This window comes from Aphelocoma coerulescens, chromosome 4 (genome assembly GCF_041296385.1).
Source record: "Aphelocoma coerulescens isolate FSJ_1873_10779 chromosome 4, UR_Acoe_1.0, whole genome shotgun sequence".
In the NCBI taxonomy this organism is placed as follows: Eukaryota; Metazoa; Chordata; class Aves; order Passeriformes; family Corvidae; genus Aphelocoma; species Aphelocoma coerulescens.
The window spans coordinates 31,385,088-31,407,554 of record NC_091017.1 but is presented as its reverse complement, the minus strand read 5'-3'; the positions used below and the strand labels follow the sequence as shown (position 1 = coordinate 31,407,554).

Here is a 22,467-nt window from a genome sequence, read left to right as displayed (position 1 = left end):
TCACCATGCCATGAGCCTTACTGGAAACACACCTGGGGCCCCTGGCTGACACAGGACATTTGTCTGAGCAGGGCTAGAAATCCCTTGCCAACAGCAGCATTTAACAAGCTTTCAGTTCGTTATGAATGACAATGGGTTGAATAAAAACATAGTGCAAAAGTGGCAAGATGGAGAATGTTAGAGCTCTGAAGATAAAACTTAACTCTAATATTCATTGACTACAAACATGGAAAAGACCCAACCACCACGCATGTTGGAAATAAATCATTAACAGTGCTGGAAGTTAAGGGAATGAAAGATTTGACTACTTCAGTGTTTTATGGGAAACTCAAAAAAACCCTTTAGATCTTCTCAGATCCCATGACAGTTAAACATCTTATTTCTAGCACACTTCTTCATGACTTTGTGTTACAGGGAAGGTTACTGAAGGTTGAAAACTCCCTTTGAATCTTCCCAGTGATTTTGCAGCTTTCAGCTTTCTGAAAAAGTCCCCAGGGCTGAATTCAAGTTGGAATGGAAGGCGCATCTCCCACACCCCGGCACAACTCTTCATCCTGCTCTAACTGCTCTTGTCCTCTTATTCTTTAAGAATTCATCCAGAACCTTGTCTCTGCAAAATCACTGGGAAGATTCAAAGGGAGTTTTCAGCAGCAGGCCCCAGTAAGCTCAGTCACAAACCTGCTTTTAAATGCTACTCATCAACACTTAAAAAGAAACAACACACATGATACAGTAGCTGATTCTGAATTAAATAGATTCTGAGTTTCCCCAGAAGAATTCTGAAGCACTTAGGGAGGGAAAATCAGCCTGCACTACTTCTACACAGGAAGCAAGTGCCTTCTATGTGGGAATAGCTAAACTTTTAATTTTTTCTCCTCTAGTGTCTGTATTACACAGGAATTTGGAGGGGGAAAAGAAAGGTGGCAATCAAGAAAGAAGTTTTCAGAAAAGGTGGGAGAAGGGTAACATCAAAAAGGATCTGTGCTACCAGTCTCACAACTTAAGTGGAGAGACGTTAGAATGCACGGAATGTTTTTTTTTTTTCTTTTTTTTTGTAACAACAGAGCATTAAAGGCAGAACAGTTACTCATTAAGACCTCAATTCTTTTTATAGTATCTTTAGCTCAGTTTCTAAAGTTCTCTGCAAAATATTGTCGTTATAACTCATGGCTTAGTCTCCTGGGAAACTGGAGCAAAGCCACCAGTGCACAAGTAGATTCGATTAATCTCAGGCCTTAACTATACTTTAAACTCCCTCCCCTGCAGCTGGTAAAGCCCAGCTGACAAGACAGGCAGGTCTTAACAATGAAGGTCAAAACACTAAATTGTCCAACAGTCCCACCATCACTGAGGTATATCCCAATGCAAGCAATAGAGGCCCCCCCCAAGCATGTTTGGTTTTCTTTCTTTTTTTCAAAAAAAGTAAAAAAGCTAAGCTAATTCATTAGGACAAGAAAAAAAAAGAAATATTCTGAAGGAAAGGTAAACCAGCAATTTGTATGTACGTGTTAAATAATAGCCTGGGATAAGAATTTGTTAACTAAGAGCCAAGTTAAACTCTATTGCTAACAGAGCTCAGCCAAATACTGTCTTATCTCTGTAATCACAGATGGAATGAAGAAACTAGGAAGCAAAATGAAAAACAAAACAATTATTCAAACACTTGCATGCCTTTAGTTCTATCTACAAAGCATCAAAAGTAGACTCAAGACTGTTAATATTTTTCCGCTTTCTGCAACAGGAAGATTCAGAGAGGAATAGAAATTTTTGTTCCCTCAGTAAAACTGCATCATCACGCTTTTCCTAATCTTATTAGGATGAGGACATGACCGTGGGATGCCAGACAGTATTTGCACTCTTAGCAGGAAGCAAAGGACAGTTATGTGGGTGTCTAGCTGTGCGGAGATGGGCAGAGTCTGTTCAGCAGCACAGAAGGAGCTAAGAGAAATGCCTGAGGAAATCAGGTACTTGGCTATGTGAACTCTCATTTAGCACCTAACAAGATGCATAAATACAGAAAGTGACAGCAAAGGAAATGCCAAAAACATCCTTGAAGGCTTTGTAACACCAGCCAGGTAGCATCAAAGACACATCAGTCTCTCCCTGTGACCTGCCATTCCACATTCACAGGCTACCTTCAGCCCCACTGGTAACAGCTATTGACAGAGGAGTGGCTTTCAAGAATTTTGGATTGATATTAGCAGCTTTTAGAAAGGACATGAATGAAAGAATGATTTAAAACAATAAACAGGCAAAATATTCAAGATAAAGATTTCATAAGCCAAAGCACTGACTCAAATTCTATCCAAGTTGAGAATTCCTTCTACAGACCAGGATTTTGGCTGACAAAGAACTTTTCTTCATTAATTATTCATTTCCTTGCTATGGACTTCTTGCACCTAGGAAGTATGTTCCAGCTAGCTTGAGGAAGATTGCTACATTAAAAACCAGACAATAAATTTATGAACTAGGGCAGAAGAATGGTCACTTTCCACCACCCATTCTGGACAGTATGCAAATACATGTATCTTGTACATTCATTACCCACACATCAGTTCAAACTTTTTTTTCCTCTGAAAGGAAGCCCCCAACAGTGTGCCCAACAGGGAGCCACTAATTTGGCTCCCTTCTCACATGTATTAATTAAACCCTCATCCAAATGAGGACTGGAAGATGAGCCTTTTTCCCCTGTAATGTTTTAAAATGCATTAAGAGCAAATGGTACAACTGAAAGATGCCTAGACACACACAGATGGGTTCCAGCAGCAGAACAATCTGCTGCAAGCAACATTCATTCTGAACACAAGGTGATGCACCAGGACAAGTCAAGAAAGAATGGTGCTTAATTAAATGTCACTAAATGAACATAAAATCTAGACACTGCACTCTGTAACAGCTCTGTCTCAAACACTGTCTGATCAAATCCCTTGGACTGTGGTATTACAGTCCTTCCCCTTCCATGCTGCTTGGACTCCAGGTATTTCAGCAGTACTGGGAGCCTGCTGTACCCTGGGAAGGAGACAGTTCCCCCGAGGCTGCAGCAAGAGCAGCTCCTGTCACCAGAAGGGCTTTATCCAGTCACACCCCTCCTGCCACTTGAGGGGGGAAAAGGGGATGTGTCATTCTCAATAAATTGGGAAAAAGCATATCTTATCACAGCAGCTTCACTTCCCTACTAATTAGAAAATACATATATAAGCTGGGGGGGAGATAAAAACTTGTGACAACTGCACCCAAGACACAAATATTATCTGCATAGTACAAGGTTAAAATTTGAAGACTAGAAGCTTTCATGCAAGTTAAAACTCACTATTATTAGTCCAAGTCCCCTTTCCTATTCTCATCCCCTTTGGGTGCCGTGTGTAAAACAGAGCTGATGAAATCTCAGTTTTCTTCAGAGTGAGTGTAGAAGGAATACTGATGGTTTCATATGCATTTGGAGACATTCTCAGAAGCAACCAAGGCATTGGCAGAAGTTAAGGGAAGTTACAAGTCCACCTGTCTGTTTAAGCTTGAAACAACCCTAAGCTACATGCTGATTGACCCATCCATTCTCAAAATCCTGGTGCCAACCTTCCAACAGCTCCTTACCTAACACATTTGCAATGTTCACTTTGGTGATTGCAAATCATAGTTTGGTAACCACCACCTAAACCAGCAGATAGGCACTGTAAAAAGGAAGTGACTGACCAGCATATACATCTTTTTAAAAATCCTCTCTCTGATTTCCTCTCCTCTGGTGTTAAGCAGACACATAGGAAAACAAACAAAACACCAATCTGAAAATAGATTTTGTCTAGGTAGCTTCAAAGAAGACTGAGTGACGAAATAGCTTGAACCCTTGGCACAGAGAAAGATTGTTCAGAGTGAACACCCCTAGAGAGGCAATGCCAAAGTGAAAGGAAGAATGGATAAAGCAGGTAAGCTGTCAGTTCTGGCAGAGGGGAGAGGCTAAGAAGTTCCCAAAAGCCCAAGATGGAAAGAATCAGAGTCAAAGCCAGGTTGTTTTGAATTTGCATGCACCCTATAAAAGGCCTGACAAAAACACTTTAGCTGAAATAAAATCTGAAGGTCTGAATTTATTCAGGAATGAGCCTTATTTCTCTTGTGCACATTCATGGGTAAGAGTTTAAAGGACCAAAATTCAACTTTGCTACTTACAAAAAACCAAACTGCTTAACTCACTGGACATCCTGAGCAACACAGATATATGTGTCTGCTTGATGTGGCAGAATGAACACCTTTCTGACCTGCAGAAGCAAGCCAAAACAACAGTTTGAAGTAGATTTGTTTTCAACCACATAATGTTCTATGTGTATCTAAAAAAACCAACTGAAAACACCCAAACCTTTCTGTGGCACAGAAATTGTCACTTCAAAGGATTTTTCACACTCATGACTACATCTGGTTCCCTTCAGAGGCTGCTCTGGATGCAAAACGGATACGCTGTGAAATAAAAGCTACTTTACACCATAACATTGCCATAATTTGTGAACATCTAGCTCTACTATTTATTTTCTTTTAGTTTAGCATAACTTGCTGCATACAACCATAGAGACCTGATGCAGTTTATTCTGGTCTTGTACTGCAGTTTTTCTCCACCAGCCGCAAGTTAACTGATTTCAGTAGACATCTGAATGCTGCCCCATTTCATCTGGGCCTACCATGATATCTTGAAAGTATCCAAGTATATCTTGAAAGTATCCACTTTGAACAAAGCATTCACAGATCTCATTGATGGCAATACTTTTTATTAGAAAGAGTAACAAAGTGCTTTCCATAGGATTCATTCAATACAGAGTTTTCAAGAAATATGATTTTTCCTTTTTATATGGACAATTCTGATGTGATGATGTTTCAGTGCAAACAGGGTTCTCCAAGATTCTCCTGCAGAGCTTCTCTGTACACACTATTTCAAACGTTTATGCATTTGGCAGGTGTGAAACAGTACTGAAGAGTCCATCCCTTAAAAAACAGAGGTTATGTAAAATGCTTGCAATATCACACTGACCAACAGGAATTACATCATTTGTTGTTTAACACAGATTTAAGGGACTTCATTCTTTCATACAGTCCTACACACAGATGCATAAAAGTGCTTTCAGTTCTATCAATAATAATAGTAATATGTAACACATAAATAACACAATCAATTTTTACTATATAGACAACAGTGAAATTGTCTTTTTTAAAATTACCCTTCTGCTTTTTTAGCTAGGGACATCCTTGGAACACTTGGTGCTTCCTCTTCCTTGCAACTTTGTCTGGATGGAATGAAGAACACAAGCAAGGACTGTTCACCCACTTCCCCCCTCACTTTTGGCACACATTTATGATCACGTTTCTTTGGACACATACACGCATCATTTCACTGCATTCCACTTTCCACTCTTTATGTCTGATTCCATCCTAGTTCTCCTTTTTCCTTAGCTCCTGCTGTCTTCCCTGCCAATGAGAGGGAGATAGTACAGTAATAGCACAAAATTAGGACAGACGCTTCAGTACAAATTCTTATATACAAGGGAATGTATGAAACCAAACAGGAGAGGGGGATCATCCATGCAATACATTGGTTTTCTTTTTCCATTTTCAGCCAACCTAACACCACTAGCACTATTTTTTTCAGGTTTCTAAAAATTAAAAACTTCTATAAAGGACAAGACATGGGAAGTTACCCCTAAGAGAAACCACCTAAGACATTCACTAGACACAATCTCAGCCCCAAAGCTACCTTTCCCCATAGTACATGTACACAAACATAAACATTGAACAAACAACTGAACTGAATTCATGAGTGCAACAGTCACAGTTCTGCTCATACTGAAAGGCCACATGCATATAAACAATGTCCTCACTGAAGTTGTTGGTCACACCCGTGATCCACTGCTCCCCTTCCTTATGTACAGAGCAAAATCACCACTTCAAGGAAATACCACATGCCATCTCACAGCACAGTGTCTTTACACAAGAGAACTACTGCAACAAGGATATCACAGACACACTTCTTATGGGATGAAAGGAATTAGATGAGATCCTTTGTACAGTAACTGGATCGTGGGAAGAAATTTTTTTTTTTAACTTTTAACAACAGGACGCTTTTGTAATAGAGCCCTTATACAAGAGAAGAATACACATAACCCCATCATTCTATCTATACAAATATGCAGAGATGTAAACAGATGTTCTTCTAGGGGACTTGAAACAAACCCAAAGCTTACCCCTAGGCACTTTTGAGTATAGAGCTCCTGCCTCTGAGTTCAGCCTGTACTTGCTGTTTGCTTCGGGACTTCAAGCCGTGTGCAACAAAACCTCCCTGTATCCAGAAACACCTTTTGCTGTCCAATGTTTTCCTGCCACCATTTTAACTATTTAACCAGGTGCCAATCAACACAGGTTGCCATCTAACTGCACAGCTGGGCCTCAGTCCTGGTGCCCTGCAGTCCTGCTGGTTCAGCAGAGTCTCTTGAATCCACAGTCAGGGCCATCTGAAGATCCAGAGAGGTGACCTGCCTCCTCAGAAGGAAACTACTTGTTCATTAGAAAAGCACAGAGACATGTCTACAGATGGCATTTCAGTACAAAAAGACTTTAGAGCAGCTGGGCTTTCATGTTCACTGCCCTAAATAACCATTATTTCCCTAACAGGAAAGTCCATAAGGACTGGGGCCAGGAGTCCTGGAAATTGAGCCTAGCAGACAGCATGATCCATGCATAAAGCTGGCCTCTAGAATCCAGTTGCAGGACTGGGACTATGGAGAAACATCCCTTAACTTCAAAAGTCTTTGAATAAGACAGCATTTTCAACTAATTTATTGTTGTAAAAACATTTAGGAAAAAAGTCACTGCAAAAAGTTAAGTAATTTACAGAAAATTTCACATCTCCTATTACATTTCTTTAAGCAAATAGGTAATTTCACTCTACCATAGATGAAGCCAATTTTACATTTAAGTTTCTTACTACAAGTAATGTACAGCAAATATTAAATTGGTAGCCTATTTAGTAGTAGTAGTAGTAAAGTAGAAGTAAAGATTCTGTCCCATTTTTCTGTTTCCCTTCGCGAGAATAAGAAAACTTGGAAATACCCAGCACACCCCTGGGGCGGCTACTAGGGAGCTGAGTGAATTTTGCACCCACTCTTGAATGTATATAACCTACTCTCTAGGTTGTGTGGCCCATGACATATACCTACAGACAGGCATTTTTGTTGCCTAGTATGGAAAAGAACCAGTTAAGACTACGAAATAAAATCACAACCTGGTTTCAACTCCACTCTTGCCTTTCATGAGGAAACAGGTCCAGTTTGCTGAAGTGCACAAAGCTTTAGTTCATGTGGGCCCACACTGCAGCAAATGTGGGAACCATTGAGAGATCTGGTCTGATATGTGGTTGTTCAGCCACTTCTCATACCACCTAGAGGAAGCAGACAACATTCTAGCACTGCTGTCTGGAATGGCAGCTCTCCAACACTGCAGCTGGAACTACCTACAAACTCCATGAATTATCCAAATATTTATCTTAAGAAGGAGGGCTGGGGGAAAGAGCAAGTACAAAAAATAAAGAAAGAAAAACAGCAGCAGGAGCTGAGTATATTTCCAAAAAACAAGGCAGAGCTACATTAGACCACTTGGCCAATGTAGGACTGCAATTTCTCCTAAACAACAGCTGAAGTCTTGTGTGAAGTCACTAACATTAGTATAAGAGCATTTTGCTGGTACAGCTTGTTTCCTGGGGGAGAGCTTACTATAAACTACACTAACCAAAGCTGCTTTTGTGTCTGGAAATTGTATTCATCTTGTGAATGTTTGTCCTTGCAGGTTTGTTACCAAAACTCCCTTGTGCAGATTTAGCTTTTCAGCAAAACACTAACAAATTATGCAGATTCAGGGAACAAACAGTGTATGAACCCCCTGGCAGTGAAACAGAACACATCAAGTGTCCTCTTAAAACCAGACATGAAATTTTTACTGTACAAAACAAGAACATGGGGAGAGGGGAGGGGAAAATGAAAAGCCAATCCTTCAGCTAAGGCCCCAAGAGCGCAGAAAACAGTACATTTCACACCATTATATTACACACATGTCCTTTTTTTTCCCCTTAAAAGATGTAGTAGGGCACTGCTGATTTGGTGTAAAATGCATAACTTTAGTCCCCCTCATCAGAAGTTCAGCTATTTGAAGCATTGCAGCTTTTGATGTACCACCCATTTACTTAAACACATAAATCCACTGACATAGTGACAGTGTTGAAATACATAATGCAAATAGCATCTATAAAATTTTACTGTTGTACATAAATAATGACAAGGCACAGAACAGCCACCAGTCCAAGAGCTTGTAGGCCAAGAAACCAGAGCATAACCCAGAAGAATATAATTATTACGGGTTCTACTATCCGTTCTCCAAAGTACATCCTTGTGAAGCCTATTCTGATAAGGCTTTTGTTTAGTTCGCCAAAGAGAGTCCCCATCTTTTTATAGTCATCTATCACAGGTTCTGTGGTGTGGCTCCTTTGCTCTTGCTGGACCTGCAAATGGAAGACAAAAAGAGGAAATATGTTGTACAATTTTACTACTGTGATTCTGAACAAGTCTCTCATCTGTTTCTATTTGAATGCATAAAAACTAAGACACACATGCAATAAATCCACGCCTTAAATCAAGAGATTGAAAATGCTACATAGCTTGTGACCTTGGTACAATGTTAAGGATGTCATTTGTCCAAACTTGGGACATCTGAAGTGGTGCTACAAATACATGACAGCCTGCCTCCCCTCCAGATACCACTCTAGAGGGGGTGTAAAGCTCTCCTGCAGGTCATACATCTTACCTGTCTGCGCAATCTGCCTGTGGTTGTCAGGGCAACCACAATGGAATGAGATACCTCTAATTTCAGGGAGGGGATTTGGCTGAATTATTTCCAGAATATCTTCAGAACCACAAGAACGATACCAAACTATTAAATGCGAACTATGAAGTATTTTGCACCAAAGCCCAAGGAACTGAAGGGCTACTAATCACTGCTGGAAGAAGGGCACTGGATCCGACCAGGAAACAGACAAACATCTATCCTGATGGTGGCGTAGGAAGCCATGCAAGTCAAGCAAAGGAAGACAGACCCAAGGACTACACAGATGCAAAGTGGTGGCATAAAGAGTAAAGGGAAGGGGAAACAAGTTCTGGACTTTTTGTGAAATAAAAAATGGCAGAGCAAATGCACAGGAAGGCAGAAGTCCATCTTTAAATGAAGATGCCACAGGTAAATACCACTGCAGAAACTATGAATGTTTCAACATGTAAATTGTAACTAGACTAGAGCTTGAGATGCCATCTCTCTTCCCCAGTGTGCAGAGATTCTTTGCACAAAACCTTATTGCCTTGTGCTTGGGTATGACAGGGCGAACATGCTTTCAAAGATGATTAATATGAGTCTTCTAATGCTTCCATTAGGCAGCAGTGAAAACACATGCAGCAGGTACTCATAAATAATTCCATCAACTGATCAATAGGTCCTACAAAATTGCCCACAAGCTCTGCGTGCAATTAGTCTACTCCCAGATTCAAAGCAAACATGTTCCATCTTCAAGGATGAAAGCTATTCTGCGTCCCTTGTTACATGGCATGGTCTTGGTAGAAAAACAGAGATTCCCTTTCACACCAGTGCCAGGCTCTCCATTAGAGAGCAAATAATAAAGTGAATTCCCATTCTTACAGAAAAAACATGCAGCGAAGACCAAAGGAAGTCAATATTGTTTTTCTAGGCCAGACTTTAGGCCATCATGCAGAACCTCCTGGCTGAATCCTCTGGGTAAAGCTCTACAGCTGCTGCTGAAAAAAAGGCCCCAACAAAACCCCAACAGTCCCTCAGCTGAAAATACCTGGAATTTTTTTTAAATTTACTTACTCATAAAGAGTCTGGTTTAAGCTTCAGTACTGAATCCCAGAAAGGGACAGGTGCAGGAAGCCTAAACAGTAACGTGTTCATAACTAATTCATTACTAATATTCTGTTCATTCTTTCTGTGGTTCTACAGAAGAGCCTGAGAGTGGAGAACTGCAGTCCTGGATGTTAAGTACAGAGACACCACCTCGTCTCTTTTCAGCCCACTTTGCAGGCCCAGATAGTTTTCTCCCCCTTACTGGATTCCTTTCTTTCTTTTGGCTTTAAGTGTGCTTTATTTAATTCAAAGAAACATTGATTTATCAATAATTCCAATGTTTCAAGATCGGTCTCTTCCGGAAAGGTAGAGCCTCTTGTGAGCCCCTGCAAACTTGGCAGGGCTGGGAACACAATGGAACTCTCATCCCTCCATTCCCAAAGAGCACAGGGAGCAAACAGACCCTTAGCCTAAGTGGTATACTGATCACAACTACTAGGGGAAGAGAGAAAGGATGTGCTGGGAAGGGAAAACACATTTATTTGCTTCCTGCATGCAGAGACCAGAGGGAGTATGTGATGGATGATGGTGGAGGGGATCAGAGTGCAGCTCACGTCAAGCGGTGCAGAGACCACTTCTGACAGAACAGTTCAGAAATCACTGCATTTTCTAGCCATGGCCAGGGCAACCAGGAGGGGGAAAACAAACACATCATTTCTTTGCCCCTGGCTTGTTAGTGGTACTCAGCAAGGTCCTGGAAGCCTTTGCACAGAGCAAGTGCAGCACTGGCCAGGAGGCCACCAGCAAGCACAGCTCTGCAAGCTCCTCTGCAGCTCCCACTGGGCTAAGCAGGATTAACCATACGTGTCCATGCCAACAACGTCTTTCCTGGTGTGAGGCAGCTGTAGGACGCACAATTTTGCTTGCAGCCCCATTTGCTTTGATAAGGTAACAGCAAGAAGTTGCACACTGTCTTTTAAGCAAGGTACAGAGTAAATTCCACCTCACTTAGGCTGTCCAGGTATTTCTGATTTTTTTTATTACCCCTCCCTCACCTTCTCAAACAAGGGTAGATTCATGGATTCTAAAGCGATTACACACAGGGAGCTGCCAGGCACAGAGACTGACAAGTGTATGTTTAATTACAGAATAAGTGTCAAGTTATTTTTCCAAATATTTTTCAGTAGCTTACAAAACATTTCAAAATGATCATGGAAATTCTCAAGACTTCAAAGTCTGGTTCTGTTAATTCAGGCTAAGTACATCTTGCTTCAGGCAACTCAGCGAAAAGCAAGTTAAGCTGAGAACAGCTGATCAGTCATGAAACACTGATTGCATATTTTTCTTTACTATTGCATAATATTTCACATGCTGGACAAATACATTTCTTCAGAGGTGTAGCTAAAACAGAATCTTTAGGGCAAATGCCAGTAATGTTACAATACTCCAGATTGCTAAGGAATAATAAATAAGCTTTAACATTGCAACTAGAATTTCTCTCGCTAACTTTCACAGCAACAGTAAAATGGCATGCAGTCCTATATATGTGCCATAGCTCTCAAATCATAACCTCAGAATCAAATTCTTCCTTTTTTTTCCCCCCGAAAAATACTTTTCTAAACAATTTTAGAAATTGGCCGTCTTCAGCGAACACAGAGTTCCCAGCTGACTCTTTAATTTTTACAGAACTATTTTCATAGGGCTATTTTCATACTAAATCTTGTTGAATCAGCCTGAAGCTAGACAGACACTACCATAACAGACAAAATGCAGAGAGAGAAATGTACCCATTCCGAGCAGCTGCACCCCCCTGCCTCTACAAAAACTTCCACTTGTAAAAGCAGAAGTTTCTGTTTCAAAGTTGCTAGTTTTAAAAATCAACAACCCAGCCTAAGCTTCATAACTTTTAAGAATCAATTGTGTATCAAGAGGGAGCAGAGGGAATTTCTTGACCTGCCCTAGCCCCAGAGAAAACATGCTTTCCAGGCCTTCTCAGCTGCTCTTCTCCACATAATTAACATGTGCTGTGCAGTGGGCACTCCCAGACTTCATCTTCTACAATTCAGGAGGGAATGTAAGAGAGGGCCACTTCATTTGCACTCATTTGTTTGCCTTTCCTCCCTCTTTGAAACACAGGAGTGATGCAGAAATTCAGAGGGACTAGGGAACAGGAGTGCAGCCAGAGATCTGGATGGATATAGATTAATACATGCCCAAAATATCTCCTGGAAAGAGAGGAACAGCAGTACTGTCTCCCAGATGATAATTCTCTTTCCCCCTTCTTCCAACTGGCTGAAAGACACGTACCAAATACATAAATACGGTATTATTCCTGAAGGAGAAAGAAGAATGAGGCTTTCCTAAGTGAATAAGTCTAAACCAGAATGTATTAGAAATGCTGATTGCATTTGTTTCCTAGTGTAATGTTTCTTATCAAATTACTCTAATGAATTACTTCTTACTGTAATTTAAATTAATTTTACATCAATATAATTTTATTTTAGACTTACTGTGACTACCTAGTCTGAATCTACTCTCTGTCAGTTTGAAACCATTCCCCCTTGTCCTATCCCTACATGCCCCTGTAAAAAGTCCCTCTCCGATTCTCTTTTAGGCATGGGAAAGAGCTATAATGGCTCTCCAGAGCCTTCTCTTCTCCAGGCTGAACAGCCCCAACTCTCTCAGCCTGCCTCAACAGGAGAGGTGCATCCTCATGGCCCTCCTCTGGACTCATTCCAGCAGGTCCATATCTTTCCTGTGCTGGGGGGGCTGCAGAGCTGGATGCAGCACTCCATACTCAATTTCGTATACGGTTTCTACTTTTTTATTTTAAATTATCTGAAGTTAAAAACAGAGTTATCAAACAGAACAGAAAGGGAAGCATCTGATCTGCTCCACTGCTCGGCATGCACAATGTCCTTCACAAACCCATTGTTACCCAAGGGTTCCCATCAAACACTGCATTTCCTCTGGTCTTTTCGGATGTCTGGTATTATAAAATTTCCCTGAGAAACTTTTATACTGAACTTTGTAACTCAGTTTTCCGCTCTGCTGTGGCCAAATGGCCTAGGGGCTTTGACGCTTCAAGGAGAACCATGATGGGCCCTCTCAGATCCGATGCAGGATGCCATAAACCCACCATTTTTCAGAATGAAACTTTACGAGGAAGTGACAAGTTCTGTCTGCTTCCAGAACAGCTGATGCTCCTACATCCCTGAAGTGCTTCTGAAAGAAAATCCCCCATGTGATTCAATCTTTTCCTTGACTAGCTGTAAAACAACAAAGAAGGTAAAGTCCTACTCATCCTACTGAACCCAACTAACATCCAGTTGTGGCTTTTCCAGTTACATTTGTCATCAACACAACACACAAAATTCCCTGTGTTTTGACCACTAACTACCCCTGCTTATGGCAAACTTCCACACATCCACTGAAACTCACCGCTTCCTGAACTCAGGAAAACACATGGTATGTCACGAGCAGAGGCTGCTTCACACCAGTCTGACAGGACAATCTTTTTCTTGCTTACCCCCTTCCTATCAAAGGGTTTTGACCAGGCAGTGAAACATAAGATCCCATCAGAACATCCTCCCCCCAGAAAGAAGCCATCTTTGCAATGAGTCATATGCTATTCCCTAGGAGAGACAGATAAAGTTAGCACTGAACTTTTCACGATGGCATAAGACTGATCCCTGTCTGCATCTCCTATGTGTAATGTTGCCAGTTTAAGGTCTTTTCTCCTCAAATTGCTGGGAGCACACAGTTCCTGCACCTGACCATTTGCAGATCACACCACCCTTGGAGGATGCAGAACAAAAATGGATCCAAGAGGGACACAAAACTATCCTACACACGAAGTTATTTTCCTGTGGCTAATAAAAAATAGCATGGGATCACAGATTTAACATTTATTTTTTCTGCTGGGAGGACAGAACAGCTCTAAAGTAACTACAAGTTTCAGTTCTGTAACCTCACCCGACGTGGCCATGTGGAGAACAGGGTATAGTTATGGTTTTCCAGGCATTTAATCTGCTGAAACAGCAGCTTGGTCCAGAGTTTTCCACACTAAGACTAAGAATCTTGAGATGGCATCTTCCACTTGGGATTTTTTTGTGGTGTGGAAAAAATCCCCCAAGTAACTGACTTGAGTGAAATAATTGGATAAAGTTCAACATTATTTGTTCTGCATGAGGAGGGAATAGATGAACATAAGGAACCTGCTCCACATGAAGATTCAGGGTGTTTTGATAAAAAAAAGAAAATAAAAATCCATTCAACTATTCTGAAGGTACAAGATCTATCGAAGCAAACCAAGTAGCATTCTTCTATTTTGTCATGACTAATGAATAGAAGAAAGCTCAACAGTCTTCTCTTGCTTGAACAACCTGAAAAATTCCCACCCCACACTCAACAACAGCACCAGATTGGGTACAAGTCTGTAATTGCCTCTTTTCTTGCATCAATTGCCTGAAAGGGCATTAGACAAATGTTGAACACCAACAATGGAGGAGAAAAGGCCAATGAGTAGGGAAAATAACTACTCTCCGTGTAAAAGTTTATGATTTTACAGTCAAAAAAGTGCTGCTGGGCAAAGAAGGCAATGAGAGAGGACACAAAGGTATACACAATGCTCACCTCCAACACAGAAAAGCAGCAGTGTTCTCCAAATTGTTTGACATGCCTCAAATTACAATTAATCATATGTACAATTATAAAAGAAAGAAAAAGGATGGCATATTTAAGAGAATTATTTCCACATTAGATAAAAAAGAAATCCCTTTTGAGTTCAATAGCAAGCACGTGTTTAATGACATCTAAATGAGATGTTAAAAAACCCTGTAATAAAGAAACGCAGGGATATCACATTTACATACCCATCTGCACATTTCATTTTTTTCCAAGTGAGAGGTTTTCTCTGCAGTATTTAACTGCTCACTATCTATTTTACTCCAGTCCTGGTTATTTTTACTCCAGGGAACAGGTGGTGTGTCTGCTAGCTGAAGCCCACAGACACCTAAATGTCAAAAAAGCCAGTGAGCTATGACTTTAAGAACGTGCTTACTTTCAAAAACATAGGAGTATTTTTCAGTAAGTTGGGACATTAACATTCAGAAGAGAGTGCCTCAGAGTTATCTTTTTTAGAGGATGCAAACTGAAACTGAAAATACTCCAGGACCACTCTTAAGAAAAAAAAAAAAAAGAGAAGAAAGTGAGCAGATGACAGAGACCAGGATTGAAGAAACCACAAGCTCCCTCCCCTCCAGAATAAGGGCCCAACTTCTGCTGGGTGCAGATAGGGACACACCAGCCAACGCAGAGCTACAAATATTTGATAGTTGGGTAGCCAGACATGGAAGTCCTGGAAGGAGGAATGAATGTCCCAATCTCGCCAGTACTCAAGCACACGACCAGTCAGTGTACTGCCATGGACAGGCTCTGGCGATCTGCAGCCAACAGCAGGTTCCCAGGTCGTGGCCTCCTCTCTCTGCGAAGCCCAGCCCCACCCCATTGCAGGGCACCAGCACAAACCCTGCTGATGCACTGGCCCGGCGGGTGCCACCTTTCTGCCTCCCACTCCTCCACATATGCAAAACAGTTTCGTTACTAGTAACACCCGGCATCTGATCAGGATCTCACCCTGCCTTCTTGTACTTAAAAGATATCTTACGTTCAATTAAAAGAAAACGAAATTTGCCCAAGAAAGGCAAATGATTTTATTGGAAATGTTTATGATTTTCTTTTTCTTCACTGCAGGAAGAGAACGGTACCCCTTTGCATCCTTTACTAGCATAAACCTAACAATTAGTATTTAACCTTGTAAATGTAAGCAGTAAAAAAATCTTGATATTCAGCCAACAGACTATTAAGATAACAAAATTAATTTCAACTGTCTGGAGAAAAAAAAAACAACAACCAACCAAGTTCATTTCTCTAGACTAATTTTAATCTGATATTTAAGTACAAAAAGAAAAAATGAAGTTTAACTTGTTCCTCTGGGAAAAAAAAAACCAAAAACAAGAAAACTAGAAAATTCTTAATACCAAAAGTACTTTACAGCAGCTACCAATAAAAGCGACATACTTAGAGGAAGTTTAAACAAAAGATTGCATATGAAAGATTGGGTTAACATTCATTTTACAGCAATCTAAGAAGAATCTAGAAATCATTTGTAATATTGAGACAAGATGTTTCTATAGAAACAAGCAACAACACAAGAAAAGCAACAGCACTGGATTCCCTTTAGTCAGCTTTTACAGCAACTCAAGTTCAGAACCAACAGTTGCTGGAACAAACTCCAAAATACCAGGAGAGGTTTTGTGTTAAAGAGATAAAAAAGCTCTTCCAGATACTTTAACTTGTGTATGGGTGGAACAGAGACAGCTTCAAGAAGAACAGAGGCTTCCCTTGATAAGCACAAAAAATGTCCCATCATTTTGGGAGGAAATTCCCCACTAATACAGCACCAGATGAAAAAGTGTGAAAGCCAGGAACCTGGCACAGGAGGTCCATGGGAGAGGAAACCTGTCTGCCCCTGTGTCAAGATCTACTGCCTCTCTCCCCCACTTCAGGAAGCTGTTTGGACTCTTATGCTCCTGCTACTGTCCCTGTAACTTGATCCCACCCATGCTGCAATTTTACATAGAGACTAGATCAAATGCAATATCTAATCCATCTTTTCATTACACCTGCAACACTTAATTTCAATTGGATTTCATTTATCAGGGTCCCCCACTAAAAATGGTCAGCTTGACTCAGCAAAAAGGTTTGCAATCCCTGTACATTCAGTGTGGTATCAAATGCACTGGCTTGCTGAAAAGCAACAGCTGTTAATTTTGCCTCTTTTAAAGAGAGGATATTTCTATTCACTTCTATCTCCAGAATACTTTTTTCTTTAAGAAAGTAGGATCTTCCCATCATTCAAATAGAGCATATTATCCTATCTATTGTAGGTGCTACAGGTATGTTTGAAGGGTTGGGCTTTTTTTCTTCAAATGATGTTATGCCCCAGAAAACTTAGTAATGCTTTTTAGAAAGTTATTATCACCTATTATTTTATAGTTATGAACCTCTGCAACAGAGTTAAATTATATGTAGAGCCAGAACAAATTTGGGATTAAGTCCTCCTTGTCAGGTATGACTACTTTTGGAAACAATTTCCAACAACTGTGAGCAGGAGAAACCTACAATTTTCAGATTATCTCAGTGTGGAATAAATTAGAAATAGCTTTCCAGCCTTAGGCACTACAAGTTCCACGTATACAAGTGAACTTTAAAACATTCTTGGTCATTACTGACTTATGACTGAAATTATAGCATTCTGAGCAACACAGCACACATCCACCCAACAGGCTAATGAAGATTTTACACAAGGGATACCACAGGTCTGTTGGTATCATTCTCTAGCTCTGTTTCTGCTCATCCTCCCCATTCTTGAGAAATACTAGTGATACTGTAAAGTTGTTGAAAAAGTTCGGGACTTGAACTTAGTTAAGACACCCATATCTCCTCAACAAAATTCTCAATTCTTAAAGCCCTTTTGTAACAGCACCTCTAAATCTGAAGCCATTTATTAGAAGATAAAATACTCCACTCACAGCCATACAACACTGTTCAAAATAATAATAAAACATCCCAAAGGCTTACAAACTCAGGTTAATGAAAAGGTGACAGTCTATGCTAATTTATCTACTTGCAAATACATGCATCACATATTAACTCTCCACTTAAACATTTTCTAGAAGCCTTGGTTTTACACTTGAACAGCACTGTGGATTCTGTGTATCCCAAACCAGCGTGAGGTGGAGATCCTGGCCTCACTGAAGCAACTGGGAATTGTCACTGCATTCAACTTCAATTACAAGGAACTAAGCCCCATTCCTGCCCAGACAGGGAACAGCCCACAGTTCTCAGTACAGAAGGCAATCACCGTGCCACAGCTGTCAGGAACTCCACTGTGACACACGGCCTCAAAGCCCCTATGAACAGACAGGGTGCTGTGCATCCCACTAATATCACCTCATGGCCTACTGTAGAGCACGTGCAGGATGTAAGCGATGCAAATGCAAGACTTCTGCATCAACTTTTATTAATACACACTCAAGCTTTTCTATTCTTATTTAATAGTTTAATTTATAGGTGTTGATGAGATTTAGAATGCAGTAATGTGACAGTGGCTAACCTATTTTAGGAAGTGGGTTAGAGAAGGAGGTTTGAGCTCCTTATCTCTAGTGATGCTGAAAACACAGGACAATTTATGACTAATTTATGACAGGACAAGTTATGACTAATAACTATCAACAGTTAGGAAAAATTGTGACCTTGCAGGGCAAAGAAGCAACCTACTCCCATGGCTTCAGGAGCAGCTGAATCTTAGTGTGCCTTCGTTTACTACTTCTGAACCCCAGCACTGCAGTACAGGAGAGGTGGAAGAAACCACCCAAGTCCTGCAGTGCTTTGAAGACTTAAGTAGGTGTAATCACCTTTGCATACAAACCTACAAAGGATATGAATCAAATTATGATCCAGTTCAGCTTTCAAATCTAATCACAGAAGTAGGTAATTCTACAGTCTATTGCAAGAATGAATTCCAAAAGCTATGTATAACATTTAGTTACATATCCTTCTATTCTTTCAAAAATGTACCTGTCAGTAATTTCAGTAAGCATGCCTGTGCTGACACAATAACAAGTTTCAATAAAAAATTAAAACCAGAGGGTTTGGCATTAAATAGATTTATTTCCTACAGAATACTCTCTCAAAAAAAATATTAAAGGCCATACACGTCATTATTTAGGTACTGTTTGTCAGGAAGGTATTCTTTTAGTGTTATGTTACACGGTATGACCTTACACATACTGTATGTATTTTGCAGGAAATGGGAAAAACCAAATCACACCCAGGTTTGCAGTGCCAGATTCTCACCTTTAATGTCCCTCTCAAAAAAAGGCGAAAGGATTTGCTCTCATGCAGGCTTTACTTTGCAGCAGATGAGAGAAATAGGAATTTATACCAACACCAAAGCAGATTTTGACTCCTTTCTTTTGCATCACTCAAAAGTGGCGCACGCATTTATAGTTCAGGAGAGAACATGGAACAGGAAAACATGGGCTGAGGACCAGAGTCTGTGTTAGCAGTGCAAATACCCTCAGCAAACACAGCGACAGCGCTGGGCCTCCACAAAGGACTCCAATAAGGACCTAGCCTGGAAACAGGATCCCTGCCCATGGGAACGGCAGAGGCCAGCAACAATTCCTCCATGAGAGCAAAAAGGGCAGGGGAAACCAATTATTTTGAAAGAAAACTGAACACACGAGAGCAAAAAAAAGGTACAGAGCTTATGACAAGGCTTGGTGACACAGGAGCCCCTCCAAATCAAGCTACACGTTTATTCTTCTCTTGAACAAGAGAATCTGGTACTCTCTGTCAAAGTTTGCAGCAAGTGCAGGTACCACCAACTCCTTGCGTCTTCCCTACACATAAAAATAAAGTAATACTACTTATTTATCCAATTATTATTATTTTTACTGTTATTTTATCCAATATTTATATTCCCTATGTATATTAAATAAAGGCAAGTGATATTCCTTATTTCCAAATCTAGTTTATTATTTGCCCTCAGTATGCAGAAAAACTACTCCATGCTATGACAGTGAAACATATCCAATAAATAGGAAGGATTTTCCTCTTCCTTGTGGCCTATTTAAAATTTCTGCTTTGCTATCCTATTGCAACACCCCAACTCATCAGAAAGGGTCGGGATCACTACCTGTGCCTGAGAAAAGTGGAAAGAGTGTTTGTCAGTCAAGTGTAGCTGTGGCAACCCAAGCAGTACCTTTACCAGTTTTCATGTGAAAATGTGTTTAGGCAACACTGGAAGGCAGTTCTTGAGCCTGCATCATACCCTGAAACCACAACACACCCGTCGCAAAGAGCCAGTTGTAAACTGCAGGGAAAAGCTCCTTGGTGAGGAATTACAACTAGTTTGAGCACAGTAATACAAGAGATGATCTAATGTAACTTTTTAACCTCTTTTTCCAGGGAGGACAGCAACCAGAACCAGCAAGTACTCCTTACTTGCCTCCTGTGATATCCTGCAGGAGGGCTTACAAGACACAGAGAGAACTGAGTCTCTGTTGGTGCATCTGTCCTTACCCTACACTCAGGCATGTGCTCTACTCTGCCCCATTTTTCTAAAGAAAGGGGCAGGAAGATGCACCGACTTACGTCAATGTGACTAAGTGAATTCTCAAGTACCAGAATCTTTCACAGCGGCCCGCTTCTAGGTGTAATGTCAGGCAAGTACTACCAGACACTTCCCAATGTTGAACTATTTCAGATGTGACATGGCTCACTTATGCTTAAGTAAAGAGCATCTTATAAGAATTTTCAACAAATGATTAACGAAATCAAAACCATCTGGAAATTACTTCGGGATATGCTCCCGCAGCTGTTTGCCCCTGTGTAATCATCAGTGCCAGTGCATTTCAGAGCAGACCATTGCATTCTACTACTGTGTAGGAAAAAGGTTGTGTTTTTTCCTTTAAATGAAACATCAATAAAGGTGCATTAAGAGCACTGCCTTTGTCTAAACACCGGGACGATGCTGTCTGCAAAACAAAAGAGTGCCTGGAAAAGCAGTTTACAGCTAACAATAGGGAAACAGCTCCTTTGATTCCCCAAGCAAAAAGCCCACTTCCATGCCATAAAAATACAAATCCTGAAGCAGACAAAAAAAAAAAAAAAAGAGGTTTTTTTTCCTCCAATTAAAATATATTACGTTTCCTAAGTAATACAGAGACGAAAAGCTCAAAATATTTAGTGAACGACCACAAGAGCTGCACTAGTGGGGAAATCCGCGGATGGCAAGAACACCCTGGTTATTTCCAGCGAGATACATGGGAATGCCGTGACGGGAACTACCCTTGTACATCTGCTCCCATTTTCTTCCAGCCGAACTAAGCGTCCCGGCGGGAAGAACGAGAGTCAGGCGGGCCCACTGGCGGGATACTCCAGCACCACGCGTGGGCAGCCCCACGCAGGTTGCATAAGCCCCGCCGCAATGGAGCGTTACCCGGGAGCGGCTCACACGAGTGGGCTGTACCGGGAATGCCACGGGAGAGGAATCAAAAGGCGTCTCCGCTTTTCTGTTGTTGCCCGACGGCGCGGGCAGCCCCGGAGCCGCGGCCCGCCCTCCCAGACCCCTCACCGGCGGGCACCCACCTGCTCCTCCGGGCGCCGCCGGTGCCGGGCGGCCGCCGCTTCCCGCTCGCATTCCCCGAGCGGCGGCGGTGGCGGTGGCGGCGGGAGCTGCGCCGCCGAGCCCATGGCTGCTCCGCGCCGAGCGGGACCGAGCGCACCCGCGCTCCCGCCTGCCGGGGCGGGACGGGGCCGTCACGGGGTCCGGGGGAGCGGCGGCAGGGAGGGAGGAACGGAGGGAAGAACGGAGGGAGGGCGGCGCCGCGGGAGCGGGGGGCGGCCCCTGGCAGCGGGGGCCCGGGGCGGGGATGGGGGGTCCGGGGCGGGGAACCTCCTGGTGCCGGCTCCCGCTTCTGGCCGAGCAGCTGCTCCCTGCTCCTTAAAGCAAAAAAGAAACCACCTCGAGCACCCGATTTCTAAAGCTTTTGTTAGAAGCAGGAAGTGCCAGGTGTTAATAAAGCGTTAATTTTAGCACCACTCCTCGTTGGTGTGTCCCTAGGGAGGAACGGCTGCCTCTTGGCAGTGCGAGATGTGGCATTTGCTGTTCCTCCCTCGGGAAAGAGGAAACGCTGGCCTCGCTCTTCCGAAGCTGTTTGGATCGGGTTTTCTGTTCTTTAAAAGGAACTAATACACACCAGGAAGAAGGAAACGCAACAGCAGACCCCGAAGATAAGACTTAGTGTATGGACCATGCCGGGGGAGGTTTAGATCGGATTTTAGGAAAAAATTCTTCACTGAGGGGGTGGTCAAGCATTGGAACAGGCTGCCCAGGTGAAATCACCGTCCCTGGAGGTATTTAAAGATGTGTAGACGTGGCACTAACTTGGCAGTGCCGGGTTAACAGACTCAGTGTTAACAGACTCAGTCATAAAGGTCTTTTCCAAGGGATTCTCTGATTCTGTGTTAATGAACTGCCACTGCACAGGGCAGTATGCCTGGCTCCTGCTTTGAGCACCACTGTCCCTCTGTAGAGAAGCCTCACTCCTGCCAACCCTGCACGCCTTATCCTTTCTATCCACCCCAGCACAGGAAGGAGGGAGTCTGAAAGTGAAGCTGGATTTCAATGTGTAGCATTCCCAAGCTGTGGTGTGACCACTGTTGTCATCTTTATGCATCTTTTCTCCTCATCCAGTTCATGTATTACTGGTGGCAGGTGTGCTTGGTTCAGTTTTCTTTCCATAAGCAGTTAGTGGAAGTGCTAACAGGTTGTGTAACAGTACGATTCAGTGGAAATCAGACATTCGGATTAATATTAGATGGCTTTCTGGTGGCTGGGTGTGGATTCTACTGTCATTTGGAAAAAATTCTACCTGGTATTTGCTTTTCCTGTCATTATTGTTGGGCAACAAACAGCAGTAGCCGTAGCACACCTAAAACCGTCACAAAAATCCACTCAGT

General features: G+C 41.9%; 1 protein-coding gene across 1 annotated transcript; it reads right to left on the bottom strand.

The window, feature by feature from the left end:
- Positions 1-4,721: 4,721 nt before the first annotated feature.
- On the bottom strand, positions 4,722-21,304 carry FAM241A (family with sequence similarity 241 member A). The gene is made up of 2 exons (XM_069013354.1): positions 21,094-21,304; positions 4,722-8,524 (listed from the first exon to the last, which is right to left on the bottom strand). Exons 1-2 carry the CDS (start codon positions 21,196-21,198, stop codon positions 8,279-8,281), a joined length of 351 nt encoding a protein of 116 aa, XP_068869455.1. The 5' UTR covers positions 21,199-21,304; the 3' UTR covers positions 4,722-8,278.
- Positions 21,305-22,467: the final 1,163 nt, after the last annotated feature.